Here is a 19,449-nt window from a genome sequence, read left to right on the forward strand (position 1 = left end):
CAGCCATCCTCCCCAGTCCCTTTCCCTTTGGTAACTGTTAGTTCATTCTTGGGTTCTGTGATTCTGCTGCTGTTCTGTTCCTTTAGTTTTCCTTTGTTTTTATACTCCACATATGAGTGAAATCATTTGGTACTGGTCTTTCTCTGCCTGGCTTATTTCACTGAGCATAATACCCTCTAGCTCTGTCCATGTTGTTGCAAATGGTAGGATCTGTTTTTTTCATAAGGCTGAGTAATATTCCATTGTGTACATGTACCACATCTTCTTTATCCATACATCTACTGATGAACATTTAGGTTGCTTCCATATCTTGGCTATTGTAATTAGTGCATCAATAAACACAGGGGTGCATCTGTCTTTTTCAAGCTGGAGTGCTGCATTCTTAGGGTAAATTCCTAGAAGTGGAATTCCTGGGTCAAAAGGTATTTCTATTTTCAGCATTCTGAGGAACCTCCATACTGCTTTCCACAATGGTTGAACTAATTTACATTCCCACCAGCAGTGTAGGAGGGTTCCCCTTTCTCTGCAACCTCGCCACCATTTGTTGTTGCTTGTCTTTTCGATGATGGCAATCATTAGTGGTGTGAGGTGATATCTCATTGTAGTGTTAATTTGCATTTCTCTGATGATTAGCAATGTGGAGCATCTTTTCATGTGCCTGTTGGCCATCTGGATTTCTTCCTTAGAGAACCATCTATTCAGCTCCTCTGCCCATTTTTTAATTGGATTATTTGCTTTCTGTTTGTTGAGGTGTGTGAGCTCTTTACATATTTTGGATGTCAATCCTTTATCGGATCTGTCATTTATGAATATATCCTCCCATACTGTCAGATACCTTTTTGTTCTATTGATGGTGTCCTTTGCTGTACAGAAGCTTTTCACCTTGATATAGTCCCACTTGTTCATTTTTGCCTTTGTTTCCCTTGCCTGGGGAGATATGTTCATGAAGAAGTCACTCATGTTTATGTCCATGAGATTTTTGCCTATGTTTTTTTCTAAGAGTAATTGACCATATATGTTTGGGTTAATGTCTGGAGTCTCTAATCTCTTCCACTGGTCTGTGGCTCTGTTCTTGTGCCAGTACCAAATTTTCTTGATTACTGTGGCTTTGTAGTAGAGCTTGAAGTTAGGGAGCGAGACTCCCTCCCCCACCACTTTATTCTTCCTTCTCAGGATTGCTTTGGCTATTCGGGGTGTTTGGCGGTTCCTTATGAATTTTTGAACTATTTATTCCAGTTCATTGAAGAATGCTGTTGGTAATTTGATAGGGATTCCATAGAATCTGTATATTGCTTTGGACAAGATGGCCATTTTGACAATATTAATTCTTCCTAGCCAGGAGCATGGGATGAGTTTCCATTTTTATTGACCTCTTTAATTTCTCTTAAGCGTGTCTTGTAGTTTTCAGGGTATAGGTCTTTCACTTCCTTGGTTAGGTTTATTCCTAGGTATTTTATTCTTTATGATGCCATTGTGAATGGAATTGTTTTCCTGATTTCTCTTTCTATTAGTTCATTGTTAGTGTATAGGAGAGCTACAGTTTTCTGTGTGTTAATTTTGTATCCTGAAACTTTGCTGAATTCCAATATTAGTTCTTATAGTTTTGCAGTGGAGTCTTTATGGTTTTTTATGTACAATATCATGTCATCTGCAAATAGTGACTGTTTGACTTCTTTACCAATCTGGATTCCTTGTATTTCTTTGTTTTGTCTGATTGCCATGGCTAGGACCTCCAGTACTATGTTGAATAACAGTGCGGAGAGTGGGCATCCTGTCTTGTTCCCGAACTCAGAGGAAAAGCTTTCAGCCTCTCACTGTTCAGTATGATGTTAGCTGTGGGCTTATCATATATGGCCTTTATTATGTTGAGGTACTTGCCCTCTAAGCTCACTTTGAGAGTTTTTATCATGAATGGATGTTGAATTTTGTCGAATGCTTTTTCAGCATCTATGGAGATGATCATTTGGTTTTTGTCCTTTTTGTTGATGTGGTGGATGATGTTGATGGATTTTCGAATGTTGTACCATCCTTGTGTCCCTGGGATGAATCCCACTTGGTCATGGTGTCTGATCCTCTTGATGTATTTTTGAATTCGGTTTACTAATATTTTGTTGAGTATTTTTGCATCTTCGTTCATCTTGGATATTGGTCTGTATTTGTTTTTGTTTTTTTTTGGTGGGGTCTTTGCCTAGTTTTGGTATTAGGGTGATGTTGGCTTCATAGAATGAGTTTGGGAGTATTCCCTCCTCTTCTATTTTTTGGAAAACTTTAAGGAGAATGAGTATTATGTCTTCTCTGCATGTCTGATAAAATTCCTAAGTAAATCCATCTGGCCTGGGGGTTTTGTTCTTGGGTAGTTTTTTAATTACTGATTCAGTTTCATTGCTGGTAATTTGTCTGTTTAGATTTTCTGTTTCTTTCTGGGTCAGTCTTGGAAGGTTGTGTTTTTCTAGGAAGTTGTCCATTTTTCCTAGGTTTTCCAGCTTGTTTGCATATACGATTTCATAGTATTCTTTAATAATTCTTTGTATTTCTGTGGGGTCCGTAGTGATTTTTCCTTTCTCGTTTCTGATTCTGCTGATTTGTGTTGACTCTCTTTTTCTCTTAATACGTCTGGCTAGAGGCTTATCTATTTTGTATATTTTCTCAAAGAACAAGCTGTTGGTTTCATTGATTTTTTTCTATTGTTTTATTCTTCTCAATATTATTTATTTCTTCTCTGACCTTCATTATGTCCCTCCATCTGCTGACCTTAGGCCTTATTTGTTCTTCTTTTTCCAATTTCACTAAATGTGACATTAGATTATTCATTTGAAATTGTTCTTCCTTCTTTAAATATGCCTGGATTGCTATATACTTTCCTCTTAAGACTGATTTTGCTGCATCCCACAGTAGTTGGGGCTTTGTGTTGTTGTTATTTGTTTCCGTGTATTGCTGGATCTCCATTTTAATTTGGTCATTGATCCATTGATTATTTCGGAGCATGTTGTTAAGCCTCCATGTGTTTGTGAGCCTTTTTGCTTTCTTTGTATAATTTATTTCTAGTTTTATACCTTTGTGGTCTGAAAAGGTGGTTGGTAGTATTTCAATCTTTTAGAATTTACTAAGGCTCTTTTTGTGGCCTAGTATGTGGTCTATTCTGGAAAATGTTCCATGTGCAATTGAGAAAAATGTGTGTCCTGTTGCTTTTAGATGTGGAGTTCTATAGATGTCTATTAGGTTCATCTGTTCTAGTATGTTGTTCAGTGCCTCTGTGTCCTTACTTATTTTCTGTCTGGTGGATCTGTCTTTTGGAGTGAGTGGTGTGTTAAAGTCTCCCAAAATGAATGCATTGTGTTCTATTTCCTTCTTTAATTCTGTTAGTATTTGTTACACATATATTGGTGCTCCTGTATTGGGTGCATATATGTTTATAATGTTTATATTCTCTTGTTGGACTTAGCCCTTTATCATTATGTAATGTCCTTCTTTATCTCTTGTTAGTTTCTTTATTTTGAAGTCTATTTCGTCTGATACTAGTATTGCAACACCTGCTTTTTTCTCTCGGTTGTTTGCATGAAATATCTTTTTCCATCCCTTGACTTTTAATCTGTGCATATCTTTGGGTTTGAGGTGAATCTCTTTTAAGCAGCACATAGATGGGTCTTGCTTTTTTATCCATTCTATTAATCTGTTGTCTTTTGATTGGTGCATTAAGTCCATTTACATTTAAGTTGTTTATTGAAAGATATGTACTTATTGCCATTGCAGGCTTTAGATTCATGGTTACCAAAGGTTCAAGGTTGACTTGTTTACTACCTTACTGTCTAACTTAACTCACTTATTGAGCTATTATAATCACAGTTTGATGATTATTTCTCTCCCTTCTTATTCTTCCTCCTCCATTCTTCATATGTTGGGTGTTTTGTTCTGTGCTCTTTTTAGGAGTGCTCCCATCTAGAGCAGTCCCTGTAGGATGCCCTGTAGTGGTGGTTTGTGGGAAGCAAATTCCCTCAGCTTTTGCTTGTGTGGAATTTGTTTAATCCTGCCATCATATTTAAATGATAGTCATGCTGGATATAGTATCCTTGGTTCAAGGCCCTTCTGTTTCATTGCATTAAATATATCATGCCATTCTCTTCTGCGCTGTAAGGTTTCTTTTGAGAATTCTGATGATAGCCTGATGAGTTTTCCTTTGTAGGTGATGTTTTTTCTGTCTTTGGCTGCCTTTAATACTCTGTCATTGTCCTTGATCTTTGCCACTGTAATTATTATGTGTCTTGGTGTTGTCCTCTTTGGGTCCTGTCTCTCAGGAGTTCTGTGTCCCTCCATAGTCTGAGCAATTATTTCCTCCCTCCGTTTGGGGAAGTTCTCAGCAACTATTTCTTCAGTGACACTTTCTATCCATTTTTCTCTCTTCTTCTTCTTCTGGTACCCCTATAATGCAGATATTGTTCCATTTTGATTGGTCACCCAGTTCTCTTAATATTATTTCATTCCTGGATATCCTTTTATCTCTCTCTGCATCAGCTTCTATGAGTTCTTGTTCTCTGGTTTCTATTCCATCAATGGCCTCTTGCATCTTATCCATTCTGCTTATAAATCCTTCCAGAATTTGTTTCACTTCTGTAATCTCCGTCCAGACATCTGTAATCTCCCTCCAGACTTCATCCCTTAGCTCTTGCATATTTCTCTGCAGCTCTGTCAGCATGTTTATGATTTTTATTTTAAATTCTTTTTCAGGGAGACTGGTTAGGTCTATCTCTGCAGCTCCTCTCTCAGGTGTTGTCTGAACTATCTTGGACTGGACTTAATTTTTTTGCCTTTTCATGTTGATAGTGGTGGCTGTAGGCAGGTTGCAGGTGTGTCAGCTGGGAGAAGAAAATCCTTTCCTGCTTGCTTGGTGCCTTGCCCTTCTCCGCTGCCTGTGTCTGTTACCCACACTCCTGGAGCAGCGACTGGGTTAGTCCCCTAATCTGCTGTGGGCAGGGTCTCTGTCAGAGCAGCACAGAGCCCTTGCGGGGAGTGGAAGGCATGCCAGGTGCACTCCTCCATGATAGTTGCACCCCTGCCAGGTAGCTGTGTGCCAGGAGTGGCCTTTGGGTCTGGCCCGGGCGGCTGTGCATTGGGGTGGGATTCCGGTCAGCTGCTGGGAGTGTGCCTGCTCCCTCTGGCTCCACTATAGGTGCACATGGGGCTCTCCCGCATGGGCCTCTACCAGGCTCCTCTGGCTCTATTGCCACCGGTGTGTGCAAGCCATACCCGGGCTGATCGGTTGCCACCACTGTGGGCTCGCACAAGCCTCTCCTGGTCTCCTCTGTTGCCATCGGTGCACGTGATCTCCTCTCGGTCCCTTCTGGTGCAGCCGCCCCCGGCACACACTCCCACTCTCCCGCTACTGGGCTGGTGTGTCAGGGTCCATGCCAGTTGGAGGAACGTCTAGCAGGCTGCTTAGTGCCGTGAGGGGCTTCAGAGCTGCCCTGCCTCCCCAGAGTTTAGGGTGCCTAAGTTTCCCCAGGATTCCCAGCTGTTGGCTAAGTGTGCTGGGACAACTTCGTCCAGCTATGGGGTCCCTGTCTCTTTAAGACTTGCAGAAAGCACTCGCTTTTCTATTTTCTCAGGGGCTCCAGTTACAGGGACCTGCCCACAGGTTTTGCTTTTCCATTTCTCTAATATTCAGCACCCCGTGCCCCTTGTATCTGCGCTCCAGGTGCAGATTTCTACAGCTGGTTGTTTAGTAGTCCTGGGCTTTGACTCCCTCCCCATTCCGACTCCTTTCTTCCCGCCAGGTTCTGGGGTGGGGGAGTGTTCGGGTCCTGCCTGGCTGCAGCTTGTTTCTTACCCCCTTCATGTGATGTTGAGTTCTCACAGATGTAGATGTATCCTGGCTGTTGTACTGCATCCACTGGTGTTTCTTTAAGGAATAGTTGTATTTATTGTATTTTCATAAATATATATGTTTTGGGGAGGAGATTTCCTCTGAACTACTCATGCTGCCATCTTCCCATGATGCAATTATTTCTTCAAAGACACTTTCTATCCCTTTTTCTGTCTCTTCTTCTTCTGGTACACTATAATGCAAATATTGTTCCATTTGGATTGGTCACACAGTTCTCTTAATATTCATTCATTCCTAGAGATCCTTTCATTTCTCTCTGACTCAGCTTTTCTGTATTCCTTTTCTCTGCTTTCTATTCCATTAACAGTCTCTTGACTGTTATCCAGTCTGCTCTTAAGTACTTCTATTGATAATTTCATTTCTATTATCTCCCTCTGGACTTCATTGCCTAGCTCTTGCATATTTCTCTGCAGGTCCATCAGCATGGCTGTGACTTTTATTTTGAATTCTTTTTCAGGAAGATTGGTTATATCTATCTCACCAGGCCATCTCTCTCTGCAGTTGTCTGAGTGATTTCTGAGTAGACCAGATTCTTCTGCCTTTTCATGGCAACAGAAGTGGTTGCAGGCAGTTGGTGTGTGTGTGTGTGTCATCTGGGAGAACAACATCCCTTCTTGCTTGCTGGTCACCTTGCCCTTCTCCACTACCTGTGTCAGTTACCTGCACACTGGGATCAGTCTCTGGGATAATCCCCTGAGCTACTTTAGGCAGTGTAGCCCCCAGGATAGCTTAGAGCCCTGCAGGGGTTGGCAGGTGCACCAAGTGTGTTCTCCTGTGACAGCAGCACCCCTCATGCCTTCTGGATCTTGCACCAGCTTCCGCTGCCTGTGCTGATTACCCGCACACTGGGAGGAGTCTCTGGGATAATCTCCTGAGCTGCCATGAGTGGGGTGGCCCTTGGAATAGCCTAGAGCTCTGCAGGTGGTTGCAGGCATGCTGGGTGTGACCTCTTCATGCCTTCTGGACCTTGCTTCTGCTTCCGTTGTCTGTGCTGGTTACCTGCACCCCGGGATCAGCCTCTTGGATAATCTCCTGAGCTGCCACAGGTGGGGCAGCCCTCAGGCTAGCTCAGAGCCCTGTGGGGAGTGGCAGACACATAGGGTGTGCTCTCCTGCTAGAACTACTCCCCTTCGTGCCTTCCGAACCTTGATCTGACTTCCTCTTTCTGTGCCAGGCATCTTCACACCAGCTGCAGCCTCTGGGTCTGTCCCAGTTATCTGCACCCTGGGAAGAGATTCTGTGTGGTTGCTGTGGGTGGGGCCACTCTCCAGCTGTTCCGCAACTGTAGTGGGTCAGCCGGTTTTCTTGTAGCACTGGCCAGGGGGAATGAATGGCAGGCTACTTATCACCATGAGGGGCTTCTGGGCTGGGTTACCCCTTAGGGTGTTGGGGCACCTGAAGTTCCTTAGGATTCCCAGCTTGCTGGGCTGAGTGTGATGGGACAATTTTGTCCAGCTGTTAGGCCCTTTTCCCTTTAAGACTTTTAAAAAGCACACACTTTTCTTTTGTCCCAGGGGAGCTGGCTGTGGGGACCCACTTGCAGTCTCCAACTCAGAGTTTACTTTTCCATTTCTCTAATACCCAGTATACCATGCAATGTGTGTCTGTGCTCCCAGTACAGATTACTAGGGCTAGTTATTTAGTAGTCCTGTGCCTCCACACCCTCCCCACTCTGATCCTTTTCCTCCTGCCAGTGAGCTGGGGTAGCAGGAGTGCTCGGGTCCTGCCAGATAACAGTTTTGTATCTTACCCTTTTCATGAGATGCTGAGTTCTTGCAGATGTAGATGTAGCCTGGCTGTTGGGCTGTATCTTCTGGTATCTCTTTTAGGAGTAATTGTATTTGTTGTATTTTCAAAAATATATATGCTGTTGGGAGGAGATTTCTGCCATCCTACTCATGCCACCATCTTGAGCCCCTCTCTTGGTGTCTTCTTTAATTTCTTTAATGAGTGTCCTGTAGTTTACAAAGCACAGATCTTTCACCTCCTTGGTTAGGTTTATTCCTAGGTATTTTATTCTTTTTGATGCAATTGTGAATGGAATTGTTTTCCTGATTACTCTTTCTGTGAGTTCATCATTAGTGTATCGGAGTGCAACAGATTTCTGTGTATTTATTTTGTATAATACAACTTTGCTGAATTCAGCTATTAGCTCTAGCAGTTTTGGGTGGATTCTTTAGGGTTTTTTATGTTCAATATCATGTCATCTGCAAATAATGACAGTTTAACTTCTTCCTTACCAATATGGATGCTTTTCATTTCTTTGTGTTGTTTGATGGCCATGATTAGGGCCTCCAATCCTACATTGAATAAAAGTGGGAGAGTGGGCATCCATGTCTTGTTCTCAAACTTAAAGGGAAAGCTTTCAGCATTTTGCTGTTAAGTTTGATGCTGGCTGTGGTTTTGTCATATATGGCCTTTATTATGTTGAGGTATTTGCCCTCTATACCCATTTTATTGAGAGTTTTTTGTTATGAATGGATGTTGAATTTTGTTGAATGCTTTTTCAGCATGTGTGGAGATGATCATGTGGTTTTTGTCCTTCTTTTTGTTGATGTGGTGGATGATGTTGATGGATTTTCAAATATTGTTCCATGCTTGTATGGAATAAACCCTACTTGATTGTGATGGTTGATATTTTTAATGTATTTTTGAATTTGGTTTGCTAATATTTTGTTGAGCATTTTTTCATCTGTGTTCATCAGGGATATTGTTCTATAGTTTTCTTTTTTTGCATTGTCTATCTCTGGTTTTGGTGTTTGAGTGATGCTGACTTATAGAATGAGTTTGGAAGTATTTCCTACCCTTCTACTTTTTGGCAAACTTTAAGGAGAATGGGTATTAACTCCACTAAATATTTGACAAAATTCAGCAGTGAAGCCATATGCTTTTGTTCTTAGGTAAGTTTTTTATTATAAATTGAATTTCATTGCTGGTAATTAATCTGTTCAGATTTTCTTTTCTTCCTGGGTCAGCCTTGGAAGTTTGTATTTTCTAGAACCTTGTCCATTTCTTCTGGGTTTTCCAGTTTGGTACATATAATTTTTCATAGTATTCTCTAATAATTCTTTGTATTTCTGTGGTGTCTGTAGTGATTTTTCCTTCCTCATTTCTGTTTCTGTTTATGTGTGTAGATTCTCTTTTTTTCTTTATATGTCTGGCTAAAGATTTATCTTTTTTGTTAATTTTCTCAATGAACCAGATCCTACTGTCATTGATTCTTTCTGTTATTTTATTCTTTTTTATTTTATTTATTCTGCTCTAATCTTTATTATGTCCCTCCTCCTACTGACTTTGGGCCTCATTTGTTCTTCTTTTTCTAGTTTCATTAATTATGAGTTTAAACTATTCATATGGGAATGTTCTTCTTACCTGAGGTAAACCTTTAGTGTAATATACGTCCCTCTTAGCATAGCCTTCACTGCATCCCACAGATATTGTGGTGTTGAGTTATTGTTGTCATTCATCTCCATATATTGCTTCATCTGTTTTTATGTCATCATTGATCCATTGATTATTTAGGAGCACATTGTTAAGCCTCCATGTGTTTTTGGGCTTTTTCATTTTCTTTGAGTAGTTTATTTCTAGTTTCATAACTTTGTTATCTGAGAAGCTGATTGGTACAATTTCAAAGTTTTTAAATTTACCAAGGCTCTTTTTGTGGCCTAATATGTGATCTATTCTTGAAAATGTTCCATGTGCACTTGAGAAGAATGTGTGTCCTGCTGCTTTTGGGTGGAGTGTTCTTTAGATATCTATTAGGTTCATTTGTTCTAATGTGTTGCTCAGTTCCTCTGACTCCTTACTTATTTCCTGTCTGGTTGATCTGTCCTTTGGATTGAGTGATGTGTTGAAGTCTCCTAAAATGAAGGCATTGCATTCTAATTTCCCTGTTAGTATTTGTTTCACATATGTAGGTGCTCCTGTGTTGGGTGCATAAATATTTATAAAGGTTGTATCCTCTTGTTGGATTGATCCCTTTATCATTATGTAATGTCCTTCTTTGTCTCTTGTGACTTTCTTTGTTTTGATGTCTATGTTGTCTGATGCAAGTACTGCAACTCCTGCTTTTCTCTTCCAATTAGTTGCATGAAATATATTTTTCCATGCCTTCACTTTTATTCTGTGTATGTCTTTGTGTTTGAAGTGAGTCTCTTGTAGGCAGCATATAGATGAGTATTGTTTTTTTATCCATTCTGTAGCTCTATGTCTTTCGATTGGTACATTCAATCCATTTACGTTTCATGTGATTATCAATAGAAAAGTACTTATGGCCATTGTAGACTTTAGATTCATTGTTAACAAAGGTTCAAGGATAGCTTCCTTATTACCTAATAGTCTGTCTTAACTTGCTTTTTATGCCATTTCAAACACCTTGTAGGTTCTTTTCTTTCCCTTCTTATTCTTCCTCCTCCACTCTTTATGTATTTAGTCTCATATTCTCTACTTTTTGTGCATCCCTTGTCTAACTTTGTTAGTAGTTGATTTAATTTTGCCTTTTCTTAGTTATTAACTTTTCTACTTCCCTTGCTGTGGATTTATTTTATCTGGTGACAGCTATTTAGCCTTGCAAACACTTCCATCAAGGGAAATCCCTTTAAAATACACTGTAGAGATGGTTTTTGAGAGGTAAATTCCCTCAATTTTTGCCTATCTGTAAATTGTTTAATCCCTCCTTCAAATTTAAATGATAATCTTGTAAGCTAGAGTATTCTTGCTTCAAGGCCCTTCTGTTTCATTGCATTACATATATGATGCCAGTACATTCTGGCCTGTAAGGTTTCTGCTTAGAAATATGATTAAAGCCTGATTGACTTTCCTTTATAAGTGATCTTTTTTCTCTCTATGACTGCTTTCAATACTCTCTTCTTGTCCTTGATCTTTGCCATTTTAATAATTATATGTCTTTTTGTTGTCTTCCTAGGATTCCTTGTGTTGGGAGATCTCTGCACTTTCATGACCTGAGAGACTATATCCTTCCACAGATTAGGGAATTTTTCAGCAGTTACTTTCTCAAAGAGACTTTCTATCCCTTTTTCTCTCTTCTTCTTCTTCTGGTACCACTATAGTCTGAAAATTGTTCCTTTTGGATTGGTCATACACTTCTCTTATCATTTATTAATTCCTAGAGATCCCTTTTTCTCTCTACTTCAGCTGTTTTCTTTTCCTGTTCTTGAATTTCTATTTTATTTACCATCTCCTGTACCTCATCTAATCTACTTTTAAATTCCTCCTTTGTAGGTTTCATTATAGATATTGTATTTTTCAAAGTTTCTATCTCTTTCTTGAAGTCCTCCCTGAGATCTTGAATATTTCTCTGTAGTTCTGTGAACTTGTTTGTGGTATTTATTTTGAAATCTTTACAAAGAAGATGGGTGATTTCAGTTTCACTGAGCCCTTTTTCTTGTGTCTTTTCCTATATTTTGTTTGGACAAAATTTTTTTGCATTTCATTTTTGTAGTGATTCCTATGGAAAATAACTGTGTAGTTGGCACCCTCTATTTTCCAGAAGCTCTAGTCTCTGGATCTGCCAAGTACCTGTAGCAATGCCAAGAGTCACAGGTGAGTGGAACTGGCACCTTCTGGGAGGAAAGAACTCTTTTCTGCCTCCCTGGCTATAGCACCTATCTACACTGCCAGGTCTAGTGAGCCAAGCATGTAGGGAGGAGCCTCTGTGCTATGTCCCTGTAGCTGCTGTAGATGGGGCCAACTTCTGGCTGGCCTGGCACGATTGCTGGGGCAGCAGGTGTGTGGGACTGCTGCCTGCTGGGAGGAAGGAGTGGAAAGCTGCATACAGCAGTGGGGGGTCCTTGGGGCTGCAATGCCGGTTTGGGGGATGAAGTGTCTGAAGCTCCTGAGAATTCCCCACCTGCTGGCCTGGATCATTTTGTCCATCTACTCTCTCTCCTGAGCATCAAGCTCTGTGTAATATTTTCCTAGCACTCCTCTAACTATTGGGAAGTCTTTCAAAATGCCCACCTTTCTTTTTCCCAGTTGTGGGTACCTGTTCTCTACAACTAATCTCAGTCTCTCAGAGTGTTCCACCTGACTTTGCTTGCCAACCCCACTAATCTTCAGAGCACTATGTAATGTGGGTTCTTGCTCTTGAAGCAGATCTCCAGGGCCTTGTGTTTAGTGGTCCTGGGCTTCTACTACCACCCCATTGCATTTCTCTTCCTCCCGCCTGTGGGCTGGAATTGAACGAGAGTTTGGGTCCTGCCAGATTGTGGCTTTGCCACTTTACCCTTTTCTGTGAGGTCTTCTCTTTTCCCCAGATATAGGCAGTCCGTTCTTCAGGCTTTGGGTTGCTCTTTCAGGATTAGTTGTATTTGCTGTATTTTCGTATTTTGTGTGGTTTTGGGAGGAGGTTTGATTTCTGCCACACTTCTCTTGCTGCCATCTTTTTCCTGAGATACATCTCAAATTTATTAAGATACATTCAGTTCTGTAATTGGAGACAACAGAAGAAAATGTAAATGTATTGTATTAATTGGTTTTTAAGTATATGAATTTACAAAATTATCACGTATTCTCTTGAATGTTGATACATGTGTCAGTTATATACAACTCAGAATGCATGTTATTTAAAAATACTGTTAGGAATGGTTGTGGGCCCATAAAAAGCCTCTTTATACCATCACTAAACTGGAAGAGTAGCACTGGTATTAACCTGAGTGGAAACAGAGGACTAGGTGGTAGAAAAGGGAGAAGGAGAGGTTTTTTTCCCCCTTTTTTTAGATAGTGAAGAGCTTATTCACGGGCAAAATTTCAAGATTGGCTATTCATTCATTAGTATATTCCTTTTTTTATTCAGTCGTCCTTCCATTGTTACAAACATTGAACAATCTCCATTTTCCCGCTGCTATTCTAGACACTGGAATACACAGATGAATACAATACAGTATTTTACCTTAGGTAGTTCACAATGTGGAAAGGAGGCTATAAATATAGAACAAATAATTAAAATATGCTGGCAGATTTGGGGGCAAATATGTATATATGGTGTGTAGAAACATGTAAAATGGATGCAGATTCAATCTAGAGAAGATTTTCAAGAGAGACCCGCCCCTGTATTTAATTCTGAAAAATGAATAGAAATAAGTCATGCAAAGAGTGGGGGTACAGAGGTATTTTAAGTAGTGGGAATAACATGGGTAAAGGCACAGAGGTGATAGACTGATGAAACTGGGTAACTACAAGTAGTCAAAATGGTTATAGTGTGGGGGCTAAGAGGGTGATGTTAAAGATGAGATTGTTGAGATGGGCAAAGGACAGATCATGAAATGCTTTCTAAGCCTTGTGCCTTAAGGTCTGCCAAAATTTGGAATAATTCTCTTCTTTAAGCAAAGACCATAATTTAATTATTTTAATCACAGAGAGATGGAAGTTGAAGGATACCAACAAGCAAGACTATTTTGCATGTCCTGTTAATTGTGTTGCCAAGTGTGCTACCCAGGTATCACCTGGTGGTGGTTCAATATATGTCCACACATTCTTTGATACTCATTCCTTCAAAGAGTATAGCCTAATTCTTTCCTCTCTTGAGTGTAGCCTGCACATAGTAACTCACATTTAATGAATATAATGAATAGAAGTGATTGTAGCCTGAGATTAGTATATGAAAGGCATTGTGGCTTCCTCCTTGCTGTCTTTTTTGGATTGCTCCTTCTTGGGGAATCTAACTGCCATGGTGTGAAGACATTCAAGCAGCCTGCAGGCAGTCCTTTTGGCAAGGAGCTAAGGCCTCCTGCTAATAGATATCTGAAAATGGATTCTCCAGCCTCAGTCAAGCCTTCAGATGGTTAACAAACACTCCAACTAACATCTTGATTGAAACCTCTTGAGAACCACATAGTTAATTCACTACCAGATTTCTGAATCTCATAAATGGTGTGAGATAATAAATATTTATTGTTTTAGGCCACTAAATTTGGGGTAAATGGTTACTGAGCAATAGATAACTAAAATACACCTTACAGCTGGTGGCCCTGTGCCTGAAAGTGAGATTTTTCACATACTTTTTAAACAATCTCTAGGCTGCAGACCTCGGCAATCTACTCCATTGTTGGTCTTTAAGAGTGTGCCTGTGACCCACAGCTCAGTGAGCATGATGAGGATGGAGAAAATAAGGGATGCTAGTGATACTAAAATCCCCCAAATAGAAGAATTTTAACCCAGAACCATAAACGTAATTACTGAAAAGAAACATTTTCTGGACACTGCATATATAGAAGGAAATTCTATTTCCTTTTCCTGATTGGTAAGCCTTTCTCTAGAAAGAGGTCCATAGATCTTGCTTAAGAACAACTCACTTAGTTACTATTAATCTCCTCAGCTTCCCAGAAGAAGGAAAAATCATCATAGGATAGTTTGCATCACTTTCCCCTGGATAAGACCATCTAGGGAAAATGTAGAGAAAGAGGGCTTAAGTGGTCTCATCCATTCCTACTGATTCAAAAGCCATTCTAAATCTGATGACTTGTAAATGTGTAACTCCAATTTAAACTATTCCTTTGAGTCCCAGCTTCACATATCCAGCTCTGAACTATCTTTTATTTAAAAATAGCTAACATACATATTTCAGTTTAAAAATACCTAACACAGAATTACTGATTCTCTACCCTCACAGTGTACTTTCTAGTAGCATCCTTATCCACTCAGTTGTTCAAATCAAAAACTTGGAAATCCATCCTAATTCCTTATTTTTCCTTTATTTCCTACATCATATGAATCAGCAATTCATTTTTATTTTTTTCTCCAAAAGTAACCTTGAATTTACTGCTGTTGTCTTAGTCTAGGCCACCCTTATGTCCCATGCATTATTACATCACCCTCTTAACTGGCCTCCTAATCTGTCTTCATCATCCAGAAAGATTTTATTAAAATAAAAGTTGATCATATTATTCTCCAACCTTGAGAGAGTGGGTTATCTCTATAAGAATCAATGAAAACATTTCAATGGCTTTCCATTAATTTAAAATAAAATGGAAACTTGACCATCCCCTGCAAGGTCTTGTGTGATCTCGCCTCAACTTCTTCTTAACCTACTTTCTCACCATTCCTTCCTCTTAGTAATTATACCTCCATCATACTATCTTCCAAGCCTCAAGTACCTGCCAAACCCTTGCTTGCTTCAGGTCCTCCTCACATGCTTTTCCTTCTGTCTAAAATTTTACCCTCCCATTCTTCATCACTGGGCTCCTTAGCAGCTCAAAGAGGTCATCCTTATCTTAGGGAACAGCTCTGTCCAAAGTTATGTAAATAAATAACTCAATTGTGTGTAACCTCAATCTAATAATAAGAAAACATAAGACAAGTTGAGGGGCATTCTGCAAGTAGCTGACCAGTAGTCTTCAAAGCATCAGGGTCATAAAAGAAAAGGAAAGGCTAAGAGACTACCAACAGATTGGAGGAGACTAAAAGGATGTGAAAACCAAACAGTAAATCCATGTAGTATCTTGGATTGGATCCTGGAACTGAAAGAGTACATTATGGAAGAACTGGTGAAATCTGAATAAAGTCTGTAGCTCAGTTAATAGTATTGCTGTAATGTTAATTTCTAGTTTTGATAATTATATCATGATTATGCAGTTTATTAACACAAGGGGAAACTGGGTGGAGGAAATGTAAGAATTCTACTAGTTTTTCAACTTTTCTGTGTCTAAAATTATTTTTAAAAAAATGGTTAAATAAAAGTTTATGAATGATCATGAAAAAAAAGCATATACACTTTAACAGACAGCCATATTAAATCTCTATGGTTTTAATTATTGGATTATAACAGAGGCTAAGAGGCTATATTCCCTAAATCACTAAATTGCCTCTTCATAAGGGCTTAACTAAAAAATATATATGAAGTATATATATAAATCAAGGGAAACATTGCTCATTTAATTTACTGGGATATTGCTATATATGAGGCAATGAATCCTATAATGCACCTTTTACATTGGAAGATAGTATGATGGAGGTTTAGATGTTTTACATTGATGATCAAGACGTAATCCATCAAATATCACTAGTTTAGGGCATTTATAGTATGTGTTAAATCCATTCCTTTGCATTAAAGTTCCTTTTGTTTTCATTTTATCCAACTATGAAAAGAAAACAAATAACTCAATTGTTATTCTTATTTTCTTTGTAACATTTACCTGAATTTTTATTACAATTATTATTTGCTTGTTTACTTGTTTTTGTTCATTTTTGCCTGTCTTCCCCACTAGAATATAAGCTTCTTGAGGGCAGGAACCTTGTTTGTTTCAGCATTATAGTAGAAATTCAAGAAATAATTGTTAAATAAATGAATGAGAGGTCTAAGGATCACAGAAGAGTTAAGTATGATTCTTAAGTCTTCAGAGTAGGCAACTGAAAAGAAAATGATGGTATTCACCAAGATAAGGACAAGAGACCCAAAGGATCGGTTTAGAAGAGGATGATCAATTTGGTTTTAGGCATAGTGAATGTAAGGTACCTATGTAACATAGAAGTCAGGTGGTGATGCCTAGTGGGTTATCTCTACAAGAAGCAAGTGTATGTATTTTAATAAAGAATCAGACCTCACTTTTTATGTTTGACTGCTGACTTCTTTTTAGGCCTCACTCTTCCTTCCCCTTTGGTGCCACATCTGAACAGGCTGATAAGAAAGCGTCTGGACTTGCCTCTTCCTTTAGTGCCAGCAGGAAATTTAAATCTCCTGTGCACAGAACTTTTCCCCAGCACCATCACTTAGTCACAATAAAGCCCAAATCCACTGCCTGTGCTTTGCCCAACTCAGACTTACTTGTGCCTTCACAGCTCTCCCTGGCGTCCCTCACGTAACACTTCTCTTGGTGTGTGCAGTGCCATCTGAACCAAATTCTGCCTAGGGGCATAAACAACATCTATGTAAGTTCAAGTCAGGTCTGGGCTAGATTGATTTGGGACTTTAGAATGCAGGGATAGCAAAGAGGCTTCATGGCAAATTCTACTCTGATTGCTTGACAGAGGCTGCCCACTACACTCAGTTGAGAAGAACCAAGACTCAGCAGGAAAGAGTTTTGCATTGATTATTGATGTCTGCTGTGGAGATGGGTGTTAGAAGTAGAAATGGGTGTTAGAAGTAAAGATATGTATTTCTTACCTGAACTAGAGGATCTCAGACTTCCTTCAACATGTTAACTTTGCATTAAGCCAAATTAATGGGAGGTAGTTGAGTAGTGTATCCAAACTAAGGTAAAAGTCTTCAGGTAATTAAAATTTATTTAATAGTTATGTTATTTATGTAACTCATTGACAATATTACTTCTTCATTGACACTAGAGACATTTTTTTCTTATTCACTGCCAGAATAGGTAAATTTTTTTTTGCTAAAACAATGAATTATCCAACACATGTGGAGGTATAGTTGGTGATTTCCAGATTGCTAAGGACAATTAACATGACAAATATTTTATATCGTACTGTTTTCCCTTAAAGTAACAGTTTCAAAACTTCAAAAACTACCTTTCTCAAAATCGGATACATCTCTTTTTATAATGTTACTTGAATCTTGCTTATTGATGTATGGATTTGCTCCTAAGATATTGGTAAATAGTTCTAGCAAACCAAACAACTAAATAAAAATTTGAAAAACCTCATATTTTTAGGGCAATCATAAGCCTGGGTTAGGTGTGGCCAACAGGGACTTTTTTCTTAGCTTCTCCGAAAGAAAGCGACTGTTACTCTAAAGCTGCTTTCTCTATACAGATGAATCAAATAGGACTCCCCTGTCTTTAATTGGCTTAATAATACCAAGGTGAATTTACTGGCTCACTTAACTGATCAATCTTTCGTGGCATAGAGGAAGGGAATTTTCTCCTTCCTGAAGCTGAGTGAGGAGACTCCACGAAAAAAATGTTTTTATTAGGTTCATATGAAAGAAAGATTTATTATTCATTTTTCCCCCTCTGTTTAAGTGAGCTGTTGATCTACACTGTGCCTACCTGTTCAGGAAGGGGGAAATAATTCGAGACAGCAGATAAACACACTTCCTGATTGCTGACAAGGATGCATGGGCAAGTAGACAGCTGACTGCCAGTTTGCCAAGGAGTGACTGCCAGATGAGGGCACTCAGAGGCCGCAATAAACGATCGACGATGGAAGCCCCTAACAGTGATGGCGGTTAGGGAGTTGGGAGGTGCATTCAAGAGGTAGAGCTGGAGCTAAATCTCCCAGATCAAAGTTCTGCAGTGAGGATGCTTCTCAGGGACCTCTGAAGAACTCACACATAAGTCCTGTGAAAGAGCCAGCATTTGGTGGCTGATAGTCAAAAGGCATCAATAGCTAGTCAGTGTTGGCTAGAGAAAGAACGACAGCCAGTTGGGTAAGAAACCCTTTGTTCTCCTTCCATCAAATCCCATCTCATGAGGGGTTTGACCCATAGCTTAGATAGCATTGTTTAGTGCTGAAATTAAGAAGCATTAGTAGGGTCTTTTCTGTAACATAAATGTCACCATTCCACCATACCATCGTTCAGTTAACTGGTTCTTGCTGAAGGAAAGGAACATTTGAATGCAGTATAGAACTTAATTTTGGTGAGGAATGAAACAAATTTCAAAGAAAGTAAAATATTGGCAATTACGGACAACCAAGATTAGATTTATTTTTAATCACTGCTCTTTATATATCTGTTCTTGTCACCAAAGACGTACACAAGTTCTCCCTTAAAGCATCAAATCATCCCAGGTTAGAATCTGATTCGATTCTTTAAAATACAGCCTATTTTTCTGCTTTTGCTCTCAATTATGATTATTTTTTTGCTTTGCTCTCAATTATAATTTTGGTTTTTGCTTTAGAATAAAGGAGCATAAAGAGGAAGAAGAAAGGAGGAGAAAACTTGAGGAAAAGGATACTGAGGAAATAAAGCGACAGAATTCATTATATGAAACAGAAATGAGGAACAAACTAGAAAAGAAAAAAGAAGCAATGAATGAAAGCAGGAGACTGTTTTTTGTAAGTTGAAAACATAGCATCTCCTCCAAAAACGTACAAAATCCAGTGCCTAACTTTGAATGTATTTTTTATTAGCAACTGTAGAAACCAACCCGTTAAGTTGGATTTTTAAGTATACTTTTGGCGAGCCCTATTTGTGATGGTTTTACGTGGATATGCACTCATGCATGAACAAGAAAGAGAACAAAATGAGAGTTTTTTCCAAATGAATTTATTTTCTTATCCTTAAAATGAGAACTGTGAGGAATGAATGGGGTGATACATGTTTGGTGTCTGCTGCACTAATAAGATGTACTCAATGAATGGTAATAATTATTTCATGGCTGTTGGAATTTATTTTATTTTGTAATTTTTACATTCTTTTGTTTAAAACTAATTTTTCTTTTTAACAAATACATGCACAGAGTTAAAATATCCAACAACACTGGAAAGCTTAAAAGAAGAGCAATTCTTTGCTTCACTCTTCTGCTTCTTGGAGGCAACTACTTTTAAGTTCTTTCAGCTGTTTCTTCTGATATAAAATTATACTCTAAATGATCTATATATTTTAAAAATATATACTAAATTCCATAGATGTGGCAATTTTGGACATGTTCTGTCTC

The 19,449-nt window shown here is 39.0% G+C and overlaps 1 protein-coding gene across 6 annotated transcripts in view; it reads left to right on the forward strand.

Annotated features, from left to right (window-relative positions):
• Positions 1–19,449, forward strand: part of CFAP210 (cilia and flagella associated protein 210) — a 120,675-nt gene that overhangs the window by 56,787 nt on the left and 44,439 nt on the right. For 5 of the 6 annotated variants that reach the window (XM_036995042.2, XM_073218724.1, XM_036995043.2 and 2 more), the window contains one exon: positions 18,691–18,847. The exons of the other annotated variant lie outside the window; for it this stretch is intronic. In XM_036995042.2, the coding sequence (XP_036850937.1) occupies positions 18,691–18,847 (157 nt within the window). The remainder of the gene's footprint in view (positions 1–18,690; positions 18,848–19,449) is intronic. 6 annotated transcript variants of the gene reach the window in all.

The sequence above is a fragment of the Manis javanica genome, chromosome 12 (assembly GCF_040802235.1).
Source record: "Manis javanica isolate MJ-LG chromosome 12, MJ_LKY, whole genome shotgun sequence".
Lineage (NCBI taxonomy): Eukaryota > Metazoa > Chordata > Mammalia > Pholidota > Manidae > Manis > Manis javanica.